The sequence below is a fragment of the Parambassis ranga genome, chromosome 24, assembly GCF_900634625.1.
Source record: "Parambassis ranga chromosome 24, fParRan2.1, whole genome shotgun sequence".
Classification (NCBI taxonomy): domain Eukaryota; kingdom Metazoa; phylum Chordata; class Actinopteri; family Ambassidae; genus Parambassis; species Parambassis ranga.
Genome location: NC_041043.1, coordinates 14,883,334 through 14,903,712, shown reverse-complemented (window position 1 = coordinate 14,903,712; position 20,379 = coordinate 14,883,334). Strand labels below are relative to the sequence as shown.

Here is a 20,379-nt window from a genome sequence, read left to right as displayed (position 1 = left end):
CAGAATCCTGAATTGATTGAACATTTGTGATGCGATGCTGATACCAAGAGCTGCTGCTGCTGCTGCTGTAGAAATATGTGTCACTTCAGACAAAGAGGATGCTGTTATTTATTAAATATGTGAGTGTTTTCTCAGATCTTTGGCACATGCCCTTCTCTTTATTAAAGCCATAATACCCCCAAGCCCTCAGGGTACCTTAATCCCCCTCTGCTGCAAGACAATAGAATCATTTCCTGCACAATGGCACCGCATTAGCACCCTCTGCCAAATCCTCTAGCGATTGCCGAGCCCTCTTTTTTTTTTTTTTTTTTTTAACCCGTGTTTTACAGGTGAAAACCCTGCTGCATGCACGGTGCTGGTGCATGAATATAGCAAAGGGGGAGTCAAACTTTAAACCCCCAGGTTGTGTCACTGCTCCAGTGTGGGACCTGAAGCAGCATCCCGACAGGATGTGTACCTCTGTGGGGATTAAAGGCTTTAGAGCAAAGAAATAAAACGGCAGTGGGTTACAGTGTCAGGTCTAATTTGGTCCTGTCAAACATGTAAACCTGCCCATTTGCATGCAGTTGTGCAGATATGAGGAGGTTGCACACACACACACAGATGCTGCAGCAGAGGCAGTTGTCAGCTGAAGGTATGGCAGTTCATCAGCACTGATTGAACCACAATTAACCCAGTGAAAAGGAGCAAAGAGGTGCTGCATGCTCTCGCGTGTTGGGATAGCATCACAGCTTCTCCTTTTCCTGGTGTCTTAAGTGAATCTGTGAAAGATCCATGAGGGCAGTTTGTTTGATTCTTGGATTTAAATACAGATGAGCTGTAAATATTCTGCATCTGTCGGGTGATAAAGGCCTTTAGGTGTTGCCATGATCTGTAAGGAATTCTTGCTGTACATTTAAACCAGAATATATGCAATTTACAATGTAAAAAGGGGGCAAGAGCTAATCTTTGTAGCTAGGAAGTGGTTGACTTTGTGTTTTTTTGGTCCAACCAATTATTAGCATACGCAGCAAATCAGTGTCCAATAGCTGATCTCATTGGGTCGTGGTCACTCTGCCCCGAATTGGCCTGTTGTCCCTTTAAGATAGGGCCCATAGGTAAACAAAAGAGACTCACCTACATGGTATCCAGCCAGTTACACTTTATGCATTTTCCCACACAAGCATTTCTGTGGGGGAAAAAAAACACAAGACAATCGAATAGCTATCATCGTTTTCCTTTAATTTTGCAGTCAAGTTTGACCCATGCATGTCGACACACACTCTTGATCCCCTCTGATTGTGTAACATTCCCGAGTGTGTGTCATTTAAACAGAAGCCAGAATGTCACTTGAGCATTAAGAGCTTTCACTGATTGAGTATTTACACCAACACAGTGCTTGGCATTGTTTCTCTGTGCGGTTTGAATCAGACGTTGTGTTGTGTTGCAGTCTGTAGTTTGTGCGCTGTGGTCAGTGCCTTGCGGATCTGCACACTTTGATTCCTCTCCTGCTCGTTTTTATGAAGCGTCGTGTGGCTATGTTTCCAGAAATAAAATGACATCACCATCTGGAATGCTTTGAAGTGGGGAAGGGATCGCTTTCCTTTCGCTGTAGGCCACACCCACCCACCCACCCACCAGAAGTGCGTAGAAGTACTTTTTTAAAAAACATTAAAAAAACACATCTCTTTAGTTTTGTTTACTACCAGAAGAGCAATGCGCACATGAGCAGTTTGGCTTAATGTGTGTCGGCTTTTATCTTATCAGTGTGTTTACCCTGGTGCACGCGGTCAACAGGGCATCTGGACCATGTGGCTCTGGCTACAACCCCAGGCCTTATATCCCCCCCACACCCTCCTGTCCTTCCCTGACCTAAGCCATGCACACACTCCCACCCATCGGCCCTCTGTAATTTGATGCCACGCTTCCTGATTTATCCCCCTCCCCTCTCTTTCTATGCATTCAGCAGCTACACTGCCTGTACACCGAGTGCATGCATACCTCTTGTGCATTTGGAACCACGCTTGTAATGCTTCTTTGGCCTTCTTGTGGCCCTCTATCACCTATGCAGACTCTCTGCAGATTTATGACAATCCAACGTTTCAGCCACAAGGAGAGGAAAGACAACCTCTCTGTTGACAAACCTGCATTCATAATCTGTATCAATTTATGCTTATCCTCAAGTTACCAGCTCATTGAGCCTCGTTTTAAACACCGCTGAGAGCTCCTGTTGAGGTGGCTGCAACCTTTTGAGGTTTGACAACATTGATCTTCACCCGTAATGCTCGGTCCAGATGCACCGACTGGGCCTCCGAACAGTGGGGAGGCACACTGTTTTGGTTTCCTTGCTCGGACACTCGAGTGTGTGTGTGTATAAGAGCAGAGAGGGAGGAAGCCCATGACCAATTGACCTGAATGAGGGGGCCAAGCAGTGAAGCACAGGGAGGAGCATAAAACCGAGGGCCTCTTCCTCAACACTGCCCCTCTCTCCCTCCCAGGTTTAGCTCTCTCCAGGGGAACCCCTAATGCCATCTGAAGGAATTCCTCCAGGACCCATTAATACAATAATAGGCAGACTCAAAAGGACTCAGTGGCTCATTAGGCAGAAGGTCATTGTCCCTTTAACTGTTTACTTTCCTCCCTTCCTCTTGGTTACTCTAAATGCTGCCGCTAATGACATTATAATTAAGACGTCTGTTTGTTGTCTCTGGATTTGAATTCGATTATTTCCCCCCCCTCCATGATTTTGCAGCTGTGTGACAATGTCACATCTAATATCTGCAGGTTTAGCAGACCATTGTCCGTAACAACAAAGCATCACTAATCCCCATCCTGTGAGGTTTTCTTGTCCAGGTTTGAGGCCCAGCTCCCCTGTCAGGACTTTTTAAATAATGAATGGAGGAAGGAATGTTTTACAAGAGTTTCAATTAACCTGTGATTCAAATTACAGGACAAATCTCACCTACCTTTGCCAGATTGTTGGCTTTCGTCTGTATACAGAGAACATTTTATTTTTAATATTGTCTGATTGATAGTTGCCAAAAGGTCTTTATAGTGTAATCTCTTTGTGCAACAGCTTATGGAGTCATCCTCTCAGGTTTGGACATTAGTTAGAGCACAACCTGGGTTTCTAGTTTCCCCATTTGACGCCAGAGGTGCTGCAGCCACATAAAACTATATATATCTTCATCATCATCACAGCCCCTCCCCATCAGGTAACAGGGGAGACGAACGGTTTTCCAGCGTTTCTGTGGTTATGTTAATATTGGGAGTATCCACAGAATTTGTACACACCGATTGGCACTTTGTATGGCCCTGTGATGGGCCCTCTACAGGATAAAACAACTGGCAGGAGGAAGTTCTTATCACCACTTTCCATTTATTCCACAGGAGTAAGTTTGTTTACCTTAAAGACTCTCAAACCGTAAGCTCTGACTACCTGAGAGCTGGTGGTGATTTCCTTTTGTCTTGAAGGAGCAGTGAGTGTTCAGCAGCTGCCTCGGTGTCCTTGCTGCTGCTGCTGCTGCGGCGGAGGCCCAGTCAATCTGATTGATGGCTTTAATAGCTCCCTCCAGCTCCTCTGTGGGTATCCGAAGGCGTCACTGTTGAGGGCACAAGCTTGACACTGCAGCAGTCCTTGTCCCCACCGCATACCCTGTCACCCAGACTCACACTAAGTCTGGGGGGACAGGTGACTTTACACTGACATATGGAGCAGTTGGATGTCATTTTTTTTGTGGTCCTGGTCCTGTGCTTTGCTCCACTTTACCCCTTCAGTATGCACTTCTCTGCAGGAAATTCAGGGAAATTGTTTTCCCCCAGGCACACGATTGCAGCAGTACAGGAAGCTGTGCGGGTTTTACCCGGACCCCTCTCCTTCTGTAACCAGTGAATGAACCCATTGACGCTGCCACAGCCAATACTGATCATAGGGGGGTTACACACATGATGCTTCTCCTGCATCCTACTGTCTCACAGTATAATGGTAGACAAGTGTTGCCAGATTTCCACCTTGTTAGAGTGACTGTGCCTTTCTGTGCATTTGTGAGTCACTGCCGGTGCAGTGTGTCGGCTAAGGTTGACATCAGCTCTGATTTAAAATGTAGTCCGATCGCTCCCTGAGTGTTTTATAAGTTAGCAGGGCGTGCAGGTTGCAGACCTTGGCGGTGTTGTTGCTGTTTTCTTCTGTAGCTGCTAGCCAGATAGCTTTGCCAGTGAGGTAATGTGATTTAGTTCATCTCCATGGTGAGATGCATGGCCAAAGAAGGAGTAGAGGGGTGGGGGGATAACAGGAAATATTTTCTTTTGATTCAGCTGTAGTAGAGAAAGCCATCATTTGATGTGAAGTGCCTGCTAATGCAGGGGCTGTTGTTGATCAGGGTTTGTAAAGACATCCATTGTGAAAGCACCCTCTCTTCTCTTCCTGTAATGCGGTTCTGTGTGGTCTGAAGAGAGAGGCCCATGTTGGCACGTGTTGTCAGGTCATTTTAGGTCCTCTGCTCAATATTGGGATTTTCCTTTCTCCTTCCTGCACCAGTCCCCATCAGAGAGAGAAAGAGAGTGAGGGAGAGGGCGGGTTGTGCTTTGTCCACCCAGCCTGTCACAGTGGAAGACTTCCCACTCTATGTTCCCTTAGGGTCTTTTTTGCGGTCTCTCAAGGCAGATTAAGACCTTGTTGAGAAAGAATGAAAGAATTTGGCAGGCTGAGGGAAGCTTGAATCGCTGCTGGGGGTGAGAACGCTTAGAACTTGCCATTCAGCATAGAGGTTAATGACTCCTGTGTGTGTGTGTGTGTGTCTATTTATACGTGCACACATACAACCACATCCACACAAAGCAATTCATTTGTCGTGCTGGATTGCAGTTTGGTCTGAAGAAGCCTCCCGTTTGGCCCCATTCACACTGGAGAAAGTCATTCCAGCTAGAGTAGGATTGAGTCCAGACAGCCTTTAAGCTGGATGCGTTCAGACCTATTTTCAAATCTGGCTAGCACACACTTGTGTCCACACTCAATCCGGCTTCATCCAGCGTGTTTGCTGTCCTCCAAACCACTAGGTGGCGCATCCGAAGTAGCCGGAAGTAGCATGTCTCTAACTGGAAGTAGCATGTCGCTAGCCGGATTCGCTAGCCTCATTTGCGTTCACACCTGAGCCACATTTGAGCCAATCCGGCTAGATCCACCTCTCGTGGGTGTATCTAGCCGGATTGAAATCAAACTGGATACAGCCGGATTCGAGGTGTTCACACTCAGAAAAAAAACACATCTGGATTGATCTGGATGCGGCCGAATCCTGCTTAAGCCACATTTTTTTCCCCAGTGTGAACAGGGTATTTGTGATCTCCTAGATCAGACCTGATCAGACATGGAGGCCTCTAAACCACTGACTGTCTGGTTAAACACAGCCAGCCAGCAGTGTGCTGTACTTCCATCCACTCCACAGCGTGTTTGCTCCAACTGAAGAGACAAACATCAGGCATGTTCTGTGGATGCACAGGGTGAAAATAAGCTCACAGTGTTGTTGAACATTCCTTATTGTAGTCTTTTTTTATGGCGAGAGCATTAACTACTGAGCATATTTGCTTAAAGTCGATGCGTTCTTTTACCCGTGCAAAGTCCACTCCTGCTGTTAAAAGTCTGGCATCTGTCAGTTTTTCTGCCTCTTCAACCACAACTGAAACCAGCAGAAACCAAACAGTCTTTTTTTTGGATCAATTTTTAATTCCATAGCAGTATTCAGTCAGTTCGAGGGCAGGCTTATAAAAAAAGGGGGAGGAGGGGGAGGGACAATTTGGAAGCCTGGCTCTAAAAATAGCACAGCTTGTATGTACCGTACATATGTGTGTCTTGATTTTATGCAACTGAGCTCTGTCTGTGCAAGGCAAGTTGGTTCTTGTTGCTGCCAGCTCTTTAAGAATTGAGGAAATGTATACCACCTCTGACATCAGAGGTGAAACCTTTTTATTTCTTGCAGAGCTCTGTCTCTGTTGTTTTTGAACCTGCTCCCCGTTCTCTGACTGTAACTGGCTCCTGTCTCAGCTACAATCCACCGTGAGTGTGTGTGTGTGTTGTGAGTATGTCTATATGCTGTTTTGTTATTGAGTGAGTGTGAGCGGAGGTGGGGAGGGTGCTGTGAAGAAGAGAGCAGGCATGTGTGCAGGTCTCACTCGTCCAATGCACCAGCCGAGCTGCCGTCCCTGCTTCTCGTGATGTGTGGCGGAGAGCGAGACGCGCCATGAATATCAAATTTCGCCTGAGGAAAAGAGGGCAGGCAGTGCTTGGAAAGCTCTCTTGTTGTCTGGCGAGAGATTGCTGCCCTCTGATCAGAGAGCTGATCTCACACACACACTCTGTCCTCCTGCACTTTCTGTGTGAAATCTGTTGCTATTATCTTCTTTGTGAACATATTTCCAAAGACAGTGAATCTACAGTAACTTTTTAGTCTCATATTTACTAAGGCAGCATTTATAAGGCAGCTTTTCCATAGGGGAGGAGTTTTACATAATGCAGCACAGCATCCTCAGCACTCATGTGTTACCAAGCTAGCTCATTCACAGTTTATTTATTGAAAGACCGGCTAGATTGAAGTCCACGTTTAAAGGAATCGTTGAATATTTTCTGATGTTTGTGTTAGAGCCTGACCTATTTCAAGGGCCAATACCATTTGACCATTTAATAATATTTGAATCTGAGTTCACTGCAGAGATATTGTGGTCATTTTGCTGTGAGTGTACCTCTGTGTCTGTGTGAAAATATCCCTGCATGTGTGTCTCAGTAGCTGCAGGCACCCTGAGGATTTCCCCTCTGCTGGTCACAGTCTCTCTGCTGTACTCGGCGTCCTACCCTCCTCCTCCTTCCTCCTTCTCCTCTACATTCTTTTGTTTTCCTCGACATGCCGTTCTACTTTTGAGGGTTTTCCCTTTCTCTTCTTGGATCGCATAAGCGTTTGCTTTCTCTCTTTCCACTGTCCTCCTTCATTCCAGCTCCCTCCTGCCCTCAGATTGTCCTGGACTGCCGCCACGGGAAAGCAGCAGCACGGCGCACAGAGTGTTTACAACTGGAGCTAGTTTGGCCTTTGACCTCGCCCTGTCAATTCCCCTCAGACCCTGGTCCTCCTGAACCCAAAGCTCCACACACACACACACACCCTTTAAACCCCTCTTACCCACCTCCCCTCTCTTATCTCAGTCCCACACACTCGCATGCCTGAACATTAAATGATGGCAGTCGTTAGTGAGGGCAGATTGAGTTGCAGTGCAAGTGAACTGGACAGGTTCCTTTTGTGGGGCTGTTGGAGGGTATTAATCTGCTTTAAACCAGTGATTGTACTTGTATAAAGTTACTTGTTTTTGATTTTTGCATTTATCAGATAAGAGTGAAAATGGAGTCTCTCTTGGAAGTCTCAGCCGTGAATCATGCAGGGTGCACCTGATCTATTTTCTTTGAATAATCTGGCCTAATCGGGGGGTTAGGGGTTCACTGTTGATCTGCTGCAGTGTACCAAGAATGACAGCAGCAAATATGCTAATGAAAACATAAAAAAGAGCAGCTAATTGACTAGCTTTTCTTTTAAAGCTGAATTATTATTCAGTATCAGTAATACAGGTGTAGATGTGATGGCCAGGAAGGTGCACATGCAGTTTCAAAATAACAGCATCAGCACCACCCTAAAATAAGAACAGAATACAAACATATATTTAAACTATGAGTGCAGTTAAAACTGGTTAAAGATTACAAAAGAGAAGAAGAAGAAGAAGAAGTCCACCACTATAAGACAATCAGTGTGGGATAACATTCATATTTATAATGTACTCTCTGTGTCGTTGCTAGTTTTTCCCCAGGTGGTGTCCAGGTCAAAGGCCCCGTTCACACTGGAGAAAGTCATTCCAGCTAGAGTAGGATTGAGTCCAGACAGCCTTTAAGCTGGATGCGTTCAGACCTGTTTTCAAATCTGGCTAGCACACACTTGTGTCCGCACTCAATCCGGCTTCATCCAGCGTGTTTGCTGTCCTCCAAACCACTAGGTGGCGCCTCGTAATATACAGAGTCCGTTCAGGCCGCGGTAGGGCCGCGTGTGCGCATGCGTCGTGCAGTTTTTTGTCCCATGTCGTGCCCCGTGAACTGGAAGTAGCATGTCGCTAGCCGGATTCGCGAGCCACATTTGTGTTCACACCTGAGCCACATTTGAGCCAATCCGGCTCAAATGTGGAATCAAACTGGATACAGCCGGATTCGAAGTGTTCACACTCAGAAAAAACACATCTGGATAGGCCCGAATCCCGCTTTAGCCAGATTATTTTCCCCAGTGTGAACGGGGTCTAAGACTGACCCCTTTTGGCTGGAGTCTGTGGAGACCTTGTGTGTCTTCTCTCTCCTCACTTCCTGTCAGCTCTGCTCTCTCCAGAAACAACAAATTTTGAAATGTACCAGAGCAAAGAAGGGAGAAAGCTTTTTTTATTTCTTTGTTCCCTTCAGGCTCGTCTTCATCCTCACTGACCAGACAGTGTCTTTTGATGTGATTTACACTGGCTGGTTTGACTGGCAGCATGAATTTATGAATGATTACATGTGCAGCAAGCCCATTTTTCCCCACTCCTCTACTGTTCTCATTGCATGTTCCTGCAGCCTAATTCAATTAAACTCTGGCTCCGCCTCCTTTCTGCCTCTAGCTGCACTACTCCCTCCTCCTCCTCCTCCTCCTCCTCCTCCTCCTCCTCCTCCTCCTCCTCCTCCTCCTCCTTGTGTTTTACTGCAGGAGTCAGACCTCTGTTGGTGTGTGTGTGTGTGTGCGCCTCCTCTCCTGGCCTTGGTCTGCTGCTGCTGCTGCCGCCCCTCGGGCTGTTCTTGGCCTACATGGCCTACACTGATTCTCCCCATATTTATGCGCATTGCTCTGGCCAAACAGAACCCCGCCCCTCTCTGGTATGAGGAGAAGTTCTTTTAAGAGTAGTATAACATTCAATATAAACCAGTGATGCTTTGCTGCCTGTTGTGTTTTTATTACTTCATTGAGAAAAACATTTTATTCACTGTTTTGTGTCTTTCTTTGGATGCATGTAGCACCAAGAAGAAGGTTTGTTTACAGACCATGACATCTTTGTTTACTTTTACTTCAAGATGCCATATTTGCTCAGCTCTGCTTGAATATTGATAGGGCTGGCAGGGGTCTTGACTTGTTTGTTAGAACCTTCGAGATGTTGGGTACACAGCCAACAGGAATACCAATAGACTTTCTTTTCTTCCTCTGGTCTCTGCATTGATTGTGAGTGATTCATATCTCTTTTGCCCTTCATCTGACTCCTCCTCAAGTGACTTGAGACATTCAGGCTTTGATCTCTTCGACATGACCTGAGTTTTTTTTCCTGTTATTTCTTTATTTCCAGGAAAGCAGACAGTTCTCGGCCTCTGTTATTCATCTAGCGCCCTCCCACATGTGAAAGAACGACTGCTGCTGCCAGACGGACCGACTTATTATTGCCTGCTGATCAGCTCTTGTGTTTAGATAGCAGGGTAGTTTCATAATTAACCAAAAATATCAAGGGGACAATCCCCCTTCCTGTACAGCATGCTTGAAGAGCCTTGAAGCGCCGTGAAGAGTTTAATTTCTCACTGTTTTTCCACATGCTGATATCTCATCATTTGCTGGACCACTCTGAAGGACGGCTGTTGGTGCTGTGTTGTAATAAAACAGGCAAATTATTCCACTTAACTTTTGGGGACGGCTCCCATTGTGCCTGCTCGCTTCACGTCTTCTCTCATCTCGTGCAGACTTCCACATTCATTTGGTGGTTTCTTTGAATAAAAACATGTAACATGTATTCTCACCCTGAAACACCCAGAAACTGCACATCTGTGCAAAGCGTCTGCTTTGGTTGCACTTGGGTCGGCTCCCTGCGTGAACTCAATGCGAGGAGCTTGAGCGTTCAGGTTGTGATTACACTGTACCCATCTGCCGATCGTTATTAACAACTTTTGCAATTGATTCTGAGAGTTTGCATCATTAAAATCAGTGTTGATGATCGGAAACGAGGAGGGATGGTGTGCACAGCTCTGAGCCCACGGCGTCTCTGAGCATCTATATCTAAACATCCAGTGTCCTCCATTTTCACGCTGCTTCATTTATTTGGCACGAGGAACAAAAGTAAACACTCTGTGAACAAGTTTTGGACGAGCATTCGCATCCCGCTCTTTGGCTTCATCTGTGGTGTGAGCTGACATCAGATGTTTCCTGTTGCAGCTCAGGCACATGACAGATCTTTTTATGAGACAGGCTGTTTGTACTTTGTCTCTTCACATACCTCCTTAGATCAATGCCTTGCATCCTTCCTAGTGACACAACAAAGCATCTGTCTGCCTCATTACTTAATCTCCACCACCCTGAAGCAACATGTTTTGTTTTGAACTGCTTTTAAAAGATCTGAGAATATCACTTAAAAATTAATGCATAAAAATTGATGTGGATTGAAGCTGTTTTTTGAATAGTTAAAAAGCCAAAATGTGCTGCTACTTTTTCACCTTTTTAATCTGTGGATGAGCCACACATAGCCCCCCATGTCTGAATTGTGCATAGAGTGTGTGGCTGCCAAGCCCTAGAGACTTAAATCCAATCCACCAAGTCTGTATGTTGAGTGTGCTTCAGGCCACCAGGATCCTGCTCAAAATCGGGTCTCTCCTTTGAAAAACTGCATTTTGAAATAGAAAATATGTAGATGTAGGACACATAATGAAAACCAAAGAATTGACATTACAGTTATTATAATTATTGCCACTGGAGATGTCCTGTCTTTCTCCCATTTCTTTTTGTCCTCCTGTCTTTTGTACGTCTCTGTTCACAACCCTCGACTTGTCCGCCGTGCTTTGGATTCATCTGCTGCCTCCATCTGCGCTCCTTCCTCACCAGCCAGACAGACACACAGGAATCTTAACAAGAACAAACGGCAGGAAGACCAGCCTGCACAGTCACAGCGTAGGCTGGCCGTCGTCACACTGCGAGCCAGGCTCAGTTTTTCCCTTTCATATCTTCATGTTTCATATTTATAAAGATTGATTGATCCTTGCTTTGTCTGCTTCACGAAGGCCTGGCATGCAGCAGCTTTCCAAGTCACCATCTGGTCAGCCTCAGCCTGTCTGCTCAAATGACTGGCTCTGCTGTGCCGTCTGTCTCTTCGGCCAGGAGACGTCTGGGGATAGCTAGCGTTGAGGGTTCCATGCCAGTCCTCCTGCAGGCTCAGCTTGAGCGACAGGAACATGCTGGCAATACAAAGCGGTCATTAAGGGAAAATGGGGAGCTGATTCTGTTCCTTGTCATGAAACTAGGGCAGGGGGGACAATGGATTGACTGGCACTCACCTTTGTGTCCATCACTAGTGTCTGCTCAGGTACAGATGATTGGATCTGGATGAAGCTTGGGGACATGGTGCACATTAAGGTTCACACCTTGTGGCCAATACCCTGACCATTTATTAACATTAGTGGGAAACAAAATGCTTCTTGCTATGCACGGGGTTTAATCACAGCACACAGGACCAAAATAGGAAGTTTTACAGCTTGCTTGGGACCAACTATGATGGGATGTCTCGCCTCAGCCCCTGGCTTTTTGCTCAGGCATCTAGCCAGAACAGGCTGGCTCTGTGCATGTATTAGTCCAGGGAAACGGCTGAAGTGGGAGACCCGGTCAGCCAGTTTCAGGTTTGGACACCCAAGTAGAAGCTACTCTTAACTTTAAGTGAGGGTGGTAGAGGTTCAGTAGTGGTTGTTGTGAGGTGGAGGTGTATGCCATATTGCAGATGCTGTTCATGGGGTTTGCCTAGGCAGCAATAAGCAGCCTCCGCCTGGAGCGCCTCATCTTTTCAGCTCTCTCTGGCTGCTTTTTAATTTTACATTTTCTTGCAATATTAAAAACCTTCCTGTGAAAACTGAGCCATCTGCTGAGTAAGATTATTTATCATGTAGCTTAAGGACTACAATTAAACCGATGCTAAAGTATAAATGAATCAGCAGTGTGGACAATAGGTCCATAAAAGGCTCAGCTGTCAGTTTACCTTTACCTTTTCACAGAACTGTGAGCATGAGTGATAACGTGCTGATCAGAACTTGAAGAGGCAGCAGCTGCAAGTCTTCAGTTCGTTTTGTTTATGGGGAGACTGTTTAGTGAGTTGAGCTGCCATTGTTGGTGTTTTATCTGTGACTGTGTGAAGTCTGGCCAGCTGTATCACTGACGAGGCTTCTTTAATGGCTCCAGAGCAGATTTATTAGTGCTGTTTAGAACAAAGTGAACTAACTCAAACTTTGGCAGCTACGATCGTACGGCTTTTTGTCATCTGTTTGTCTGTAAAAGATGCAGCTGTAGAGAACAGGGAGGCAGGTCGCTGTTCAAGCAAAGCTCTTATAATGCATCTGGTCAGCAGTGTCTAGTCGAGTCTGGCAGAGATAATAAAACACATCCCCTTTATTACATTTAATTCTCGGTTTTTGCACAACTGTGCATGTAACTTAAAGGTAGGGTAGGAGATTTTGAAAACTCAGTGAGAGTCAGCCAGATTTGGAAAGTAAACACATGCCCCTTTCTCTCGGAGCTCAGCCCGAAGCCACGCCTCCCAATCACATGGACTTGCGTTACACTGAAGACGAGCTGCGGTCCGTGACTTCGGCCATCATGCACGTACCTCTCTGATGCGCGCAGAGCAGGAAGAGAGTGACAACCAGCCAATACTCCGTGCAGGGTCCACCCGGAGGATTGGCTGATGTTTTTAGTGTTTTATAGCTTCCGCAGATGATTCATATTCTTCGTTTTAATGCGAAACTGCCGAACTAATCGGTTGCCATCGGATTGTAAAGAGAAGTTACACTAATTTAACAAAAAGTTGTGCAAAAAAAGTGCATCAGAATGAAATCTCCTACCCTACCTTTAATATAACATACAATTTCACATTGTTTAAAAAACCAAGGCCGTTTGAGGAGCCTGCACTTTGCAGAGGCTGATTTGGGTTGCCACTTTTAGATAGGTGTTGCTGAGCAGCCCTGAAAAACTGCTGAATCTCTTGCCACTTTTTGATTAAACTACAACAACAACAAGGTAAAATGCAACATATTTTATAAGTTAAAAGACTTAAGACAAAGAAAAGCTGAACAAATGAAGAGCACATGGACCCGAACGTTGAATTATTCCAAGCTCTTTCTGTTTTCAGGGTAGAACGTGGGGTATCTACTGTGGGGGTAGATACTTCTTAGCAGATCTAAAATCCCCATTGCAGGCAGGTTCTGGGGCTGATTGTCTAAAATATACTTCCTGTCTCCCCTTTAGTGGTATTTGATGTGAAATATTAAGCAAAACAGAAGAAGAAGAGGTGCCAATGAGGGACAGATTGCGAACACAATCAGCAAATATGCACTGATTAGGGGACTGTTCTTTTGTAGAACACACCTTAGGTGTGGACCTTTGCTCACACAGTGAGTATAACTTGGTAGCAGACAAAACTGCTGAAGTACTGTAATCACAGACTGGCAACCCGACCATGGCGTGCCCTGCCTCTCACCCACTGACAGGACAAAGTGTGCTAAGAAGCTGGATGGATGGATGGATAATCACCTTGTTTGGCGGTATTGTGTTATTCTGTAAATGCACCATCACAGCATCTTTTCCAGAAGCTTCATGAGTTTCACCACGTCCAGACCTGCAACAGCCTGATTTCACTATCAAAGATCACACAACACAGGCCCATGTAATTATAAAGCATGGAGCATAAAGGCCTCGTTATGCTCTCATTCATTTACCGAGTGCTCATCTGTATATTCCATTCCCTCCATCCTCTCCAGCAGTTAATTTAAGGAGCAGATGATGGGAGTGAATCCATTAGAAAGTCTGTGATTTAGAGGGTTGTCACCCTCCTGTGCTCACTCCCCTTCCTCTTATTGCAGTCTTATAGCTCTAGTCTACACACACACACACACACACACATACACTGTGGGTCCCCACTCATTGTGTGGCTGTGCCTCAACCGCTGCAAGTCTGACTGACATTTCTCTGTTCCTCAGTGAATTTCTACAAAGGCGTACATCGAGCATGTTAATACGGGAGCTATACTCCACTAACATTTACTGGAATCAATTTGGAATGACCCCAACATCATAGAGGGGAAATAACTGCACACACCGCCAGCAATTAACTCATTAGAACAGTGGCAGTGAACACGAAGGTTCGTGCCAGTCGTTCTAGCACAGGCGAAGAGGCTTATTGATTGGCTGTACTTGTCATGCAGAGCAGCTATTTCTGTGCAGAACTGACTATATTTATGCATTTGATGGGTAACACACACAAAAAAAAAGCAAGAGTGCCTCCAAATTCAGACAGGCTTCGGTATTTTATGTGGGTGGCAGCTGTTTGTGTTTGTCTGCGTAGGCTTCTGTTTTCTAGACCGGCGCCAATATCTGTACAACAATTATTATAAGCTTCTAGAAGAACATACTATGTTTAGGAGTGTGTTTTATTCAAAATATAGCTGTGATACATGAGTGCTGCAGTCATACTAAACAAAGGAAGATCTGTATTCTCTGCTCTAAGCATTCGCCTGCATGGATAGATGTGCGCACCTGAATGCATCATGTGAGATGCACAGTTCCCTCGGAGCATATAACACAGTTTAAGCTGAATGTTTACTTTATTGTAAAGCCTAAAACTGTTTGATTTTGGTAAAACAAAATAAATTGCACTCCTCACCTCAACTAGGAAGCTGTGATTGATTCACTTGACTCAATTTCAGGCTGATTTGGAGGCGTTCTAAAGTTAATGTGCAGAATAGAAATGGAAATGGTCAAACTTTAAAACGCCTGTGAGCCCTGTACTTTGCATTATTTTTGTCAGATTCTCCCAAAATGTCTGCATTCCTCAGTTTTTTGTGAATCAGGGAGGCACTCTGAGGCACCGTCGGCATCCTTCTGCCTCTTCTCCTCTCCGCCTCCACACATACTCTGCCTCACTGTCTCATCTTCTCGGCACTGTGCCAGGCAGCCTAGTGAGCTGGAGTCTGACTCTGTGTATGTGCGTTAAATTAACCGGACTTTTATTCTGTCACTTTTCCAAACCAAGTGTGTAGTTTTTCATTTTGCCAGCTGGTATGCCCTAACAGAACCTCATTCCTTACATTTACATCAACATTTTGGCGCCTTAGCTGAAGGACACAACGAGGTCTCAGTTCACCTTAAACATCTTCACTCACGTGCTTCCTGATTGAAGTGACTCTGTGCAGGGTTTTTCCTGTTTTCTGCATGGATGCGAGCAGTGAGCACGCTCTGACGTCTTCTCTGCAGGCAGTCAGAGAGTGCTCTCTCTCTCTCTGGGACTATTTAATTAATACCAGCACTGGATTTATTAACATCTTCCTCCCTGTGGCAGCTGTCTGTCTGATTACAGTGGATGTCTAACAGCAAACAGGGGAACAAAGAAGGATGAATGAGTATTAGAATTGTGTTCTTTTTAGCACATGGTTACAAGGACATCTCAGCAAATGCCACTGTGTGTGTGTGTGTGTGTGTGTGTGTGTGCAGGAGGGTGTTCCTGGAAAACAGTGCTACTCCCTTGGTGAGCCCACTGTGGATAAATAGAGGTTTCTGCTGCCATGCTCCAGTTGGCACTCGTGGATTTTGAGCTAAGAGAAGCAATGCTTATAATAGGAAGGGAGATTTGCTGCCTCTAAACCCAAGTCAGCAAATTGGCATTACACGTGTGCACATTTCACTGAGTAGAGATGAAAATGGACCTCTTGGACGTGTAGCAGATTTCTTAACAGATTCTAAAGTTTGCTCAGAAACTGGATAGAGTTTCTTCTAATTGTTGGACAATCAAGCTGGAACTGGAACTGTGGAAAATGTGGCCGTGTGTTCGGTTAAAAGGCTTCAAGATTTCAAACCCCTCAAAGAGAACGTTTCTTGTCTGTTCATAGCACGGACTGCCGCATGTTTAACAACAGGTTAACAGCTGTCTGTGTGGTGGGGCTTGCTTACTGGCTGGTTTTATAAGTAATCTGCTGGCTGGCTGCCTTTACTGACCCACCAGTGGTGCCAGGCTGCTGAGTCGTGGAGCAGTGGGGGGAGCTGGGACAGGATGCGATAGAAGGGGGGAGGCCCTTGGGCAGAGTGGACCTCCTGTGACTCAACGCTCCTCCTCCTCCCCCCCCCATGAGATTAGACTCAAAAGCAGGCATAGTCCCTCCCTCCCCTCTGTGCTGGCCTCATTCACAAATCCTCCAGATAGATGGGAAGCTGCACATGTGGCCGGGGAATAACTGAGGAGGGCACACTACACATCCTCCAGGAAAATGTACCTATTTAGCTGAGAGAGAAACTCTGCATTTATTCGTCTCCTCCTGGCCTCCATCCTCTCTCTCTCTCTCTGTCTGTTGTATTCTTACCTCTCATATATTTCCTTCTGTTATCTGTCCTACTCTCTCAGACACTCACACACTCTGTTTCTCCTTCTGTGGCCTGACCAGCTGGGTGGAAAGAATCACTTGTTTATCTCTCCCGCTGTCCGTCAGGGGCTTTTGCTTTGCCGGCACCGTTGCCTAGCAACTGCAGCAGAAGCCAGCATTGGCTGCTTGTAGTATACGTGTGTGTGTGTGTGTGTGTGTGTGTGACAGAGAGAGAGAGAGAGAGAGAGAGCGACTCCATGTCGACTCGGCGGGCTGAGGACAGACAGATGCATGCCGGTTTCGCCGCTCCCTCGCAGTCGGAGCGGCTGCCAGCCTTTGTGTGACTCACGGAGGTGCTGAACACACCTTGGCAAAATACACACTGCAGACTTAACTACACTGAGACTTAATTTAATGCCTTGCAAGTACCAATCAAACTGCCTGCCTGTATTTCATTAGCTAGATTTTTTTTTATATATCTCTGTTTCCTTAATTAACAGTTTCAGAAGCAGCACCCTTTGTCCAGCTGTTTCTTTGAAGCATAAAGGAAGTGTGTGTGTGTGTGTGTGTGTGTGTGTACCATCAATTAGAGAGTTAAACTTTAATATGCGCCTCCAGTTGCCTTATCTTCAGAGGCAGCCAGATTCTTCCACACTTATCTATTATACCTGACTTGAGGCGATGTGCTTGCAGGTGGTGCAGACTAATCAATGTCCCGTGGAGGAGTTGTGGCACTTAAAGGTGTGTTTGAGGTGTGGCGACAGCTAGGGGCAACTCCTCGTTTTTAAACACTTGTCCTGTGCTCTTCAGCAGCTTGTGGTGTTTGATGACGTTCATCTAATCATCTGCCACGTATTCTGTTGAAAGTGCTATTTCCCTGTGGGTTCTTTGAGTGATTTAAACTGGTCAGAATATGATAAAATGGGCGTTATGGTTAAATGTTTTCTCCAAAATTAGTCGAAATCCGCTTTTATAAACCACTTGCCTGTATTAATTAGTTAACAGATTGATTGATCTACTCATTCCTGCAGCTCTAATCACCATAACAGCAAACACATCAATAACTGTGGTCCTGGAAAAAAAGCAAAATGAGCAGACAGGAAGATGCACCAAAACAAAAACAAGCTCTGTTCATTATATGTTTTTTGGTGTTTCTGGTTTAGCTGCATAATGTTGAAGTTAGTGAGGAAAATAAAACTTTCCGTTTCATCTCAGGTGTGGTTCCTTCCTCTGGGGAAGCTCCAGCACATGGTGTTCTCTGAGTCTCTGTACTGTGGCAGCACTGTGACATACAGTAGATGCCTGATCCAGGGTTACAAGCAGGCGCAGGAGCTCATTGTCTTTCAGCACCACGTTCCATCTTGCATCACCCTCCCCACCTTTTTTTTTTTTTTTTAATTATTTTTTTGCAAGCAGTCACACGTATCGCCGTGCAGAAAGATGCTGGGAATATTTCTTCCTCCACTTTAGGTCCAACAATCCCAACAAGACACTGCTGCATTGCATCACCTGTGGCATCTGTCACACCTCAGCGTGACTCGGCATGATGTGGGGTGCATGCATTTGTTTGTGTGTGTATAGAGTAGAAGAACAGTGCCAGAACCCACCCTCCTACCCCATTTCCTCTCCTCTCCTCTCCCCTTTTCCTCCCTTGAAGCACTGCTACCAGTGTTGTGAAGGCAGGCATGTCTTTGGGCATGTGCAGACACATTCCGGGCAAGAGTTAAGCTCCCGCTCAATACTGCCTCCTCCTGTCCAACTGTCAGCCTGCCTGTCACTGGTGCAAGATAAGCAAGTGAGTGAAGCTGGATCCATACTCCGCGAGACAAAGAGCGGAGAACGCGCTCCACGGGTGGTAAGAGATACAAAAAAAAGGTCTTTTCCGCACTGAGGTACCATACTCCGCGAGACGCGTGTGTGCAGAACTCCTCATACGGCCCGCCCACTAAACTATAAGGAAAGACTTTACTGAGTTTTTTTACACACCACAAGGACTTGTGCCATGGCAAGAGGGCATTATACAGAGAGGGTGCCTGCAACAGCGTGAGATGTCCGGCGATGAGTTGTGAAAATGCGACATTAAAAGTAACAATAGCAAAGATTCAGTGTTTGTGCCTTTATGACCACATTTGCACATCTACTGTGTTCCAATGTGCCTGCGATACTTCAAACTGTCCGGTGATGAGCTGTGAAGATGCGACATTAAAAGTAACAATAGCAAAGATATACAGACATTGTTAACGAGCCTGTTATGCCCGGGTATGTAGGAGTATATAGAATGGTAATAACAGTCACCATCTGGTATGTGTGAACGGCTGTCTGGAGTTATTGGTGACAAATCACCCTGACTTGCCTTTCTTTCTTTCTTTTATTGCTCATCATGCAAAACCGGTATGGTCTTATCTAAATCTGTTGAATCGGTGCTGTTTATACACCTACCTATATACCTGGAGAGGCTCTTGCGCTTCTCCACCTTCATCACGCCCACAATAAATTCCGACCAATCACAGCATGGCTGCCGCACAGCCTTGAAAGACAAAGTTCGGCCCGGACCCTGTGCACAGGAGTGCGGATCAGCGGGCGGTCAGAGACAAAAAATGACGTCATTTTGTGGGCGTAACGTCTGCAGGGGGGGAAAATGTCTTTGTCTCGCGGAGTATGGATCCAGCTTGAGGGCCTTGGTTTTGGTTGAACATCGGCACCTTCTCCCTTTTGATGTCCTAATTTTTCCACTGCTTTATGTAACGGCGCAGCGTGCAGATAAACGCCCTCTGGGCCGGGCCGATAATGGCAGAAACAGAAGGAATCGGAGCGTAGTGTCTGCAGCGTAGCTCACCTCGGATGACTCTGGAGCAGGAATGTGCGTGTCTGTCTGGGAGTGGTGTGATGTCACGGCGTTATAAATACTGAATCCTCCTCTGACCTCACTTCACTACAGCAGTCAGTCCTGTCCTGTCCTGCTCTGCTCCACCCACCCACTCACCACCACCACCACGCTCTTCCTCTCTGTTTGTGTTTAGTTATTTAGCTGATGGGCTGCTGCGTTCACGATCGCCATTAATCACAACGTTGCAGGCTTTTTGTCGCACTCATTCATCTGCGTTGTCTTTCAGTGAACGGTCAAAAAGTGTGTGTGTGTGTGTGTGTGTGTGTGTGTGTCACACACTACATCCATCTCAATTGTAGCCTGTCAGTCGATTTAATGGTCTCTGTAGGAGAAGTCACATCAAAGGCTGAGGAGCTCATGTAACAAGGATGGTGCCACACTGCATGTAGGCTGGTTCAAATGGACCTGGTTTTTACTGGAAAGTGTTTCGGTCAGTTCCTGGTCACATGTACTCATCATGGCTGATTTCAAAGGCAAATGTTGCAGAAGAATCAACCCTTCTTCTCCCGGACTCCAGATAAAATCTTGAGCTTGGCTCTTAAAACAATTATTTTGTTGCAGGTCAGAAGACGTGTCTCCACCTCCATGGCGTGTTCCCCTACATCTGCGTGCCATACGATGGCCACGGGCAGCAGCCGGAGCGCCACATGCGCCAGGTGGCGTTCAGCATCGACAGGGCCCTCAACGTTGCCATGGGAAACCCCGCCTGCAACACCCAGCACGTTTTCAAGGTCGTGCTGGTCTCTGGCATGTAAGTGAACGTTAGCAGTTTGGAACATGATGGCGAAGGGGTGATGTAGGAGGAATGATATTCTGTACGTCTTGTCTCCTGTCTTGCAGGCCTTTCTATGGTTACCATGCTAAAGAGAAGCACTTTATGAAGATCTATCTGTACAATCCTCAGATGGTCAAAAGGTAAAGTTGCTGCCGATCGATGCATTTTAATGTGAACAGGGATCATCTTGTTGTTTGAAGCTGCTGAATGCCAGACTGTGACTCCAGCCAGCTCACTAAACTGAAATCGATTGCTGCGTATCCAGTTGCACGCATTGATTGCCAGAGTGGTTTTGTGTGAGGGTGCACACGGAGACACATGGGAAGACTGTGAA

General features: G+C 46.0%; 1 protein-coding gene across 2 annotated transcripts in view; it reads left to right on the top strand.

Annotated features, from left to right (window-relative positions):
- The window catches only part of rev3l (REV3 like, DNA directed polymerase zeta catalytic subunit), a 48,305-nt gene that overhangs the window by 1,248 nt on the left and 26,678 nt on the right, over positions 1–20,379 (top strand). For both annotated transcript variants that reach the window (XM_028398193.1, XM_028398192.1), the window contains exons 2-3: positions 19,832–20,021; positions 20,111–20,185. In XM_028398193.1, coding sequence (XP_028253994.1) covers positions 19,832–20,021; positions 20,111–20,185 — 265 coding nt within the window. The remainder of the gene's footprint in view (positions 1–19,831; positions 20,022–20,110; positions 20,186–20,379) is intronic.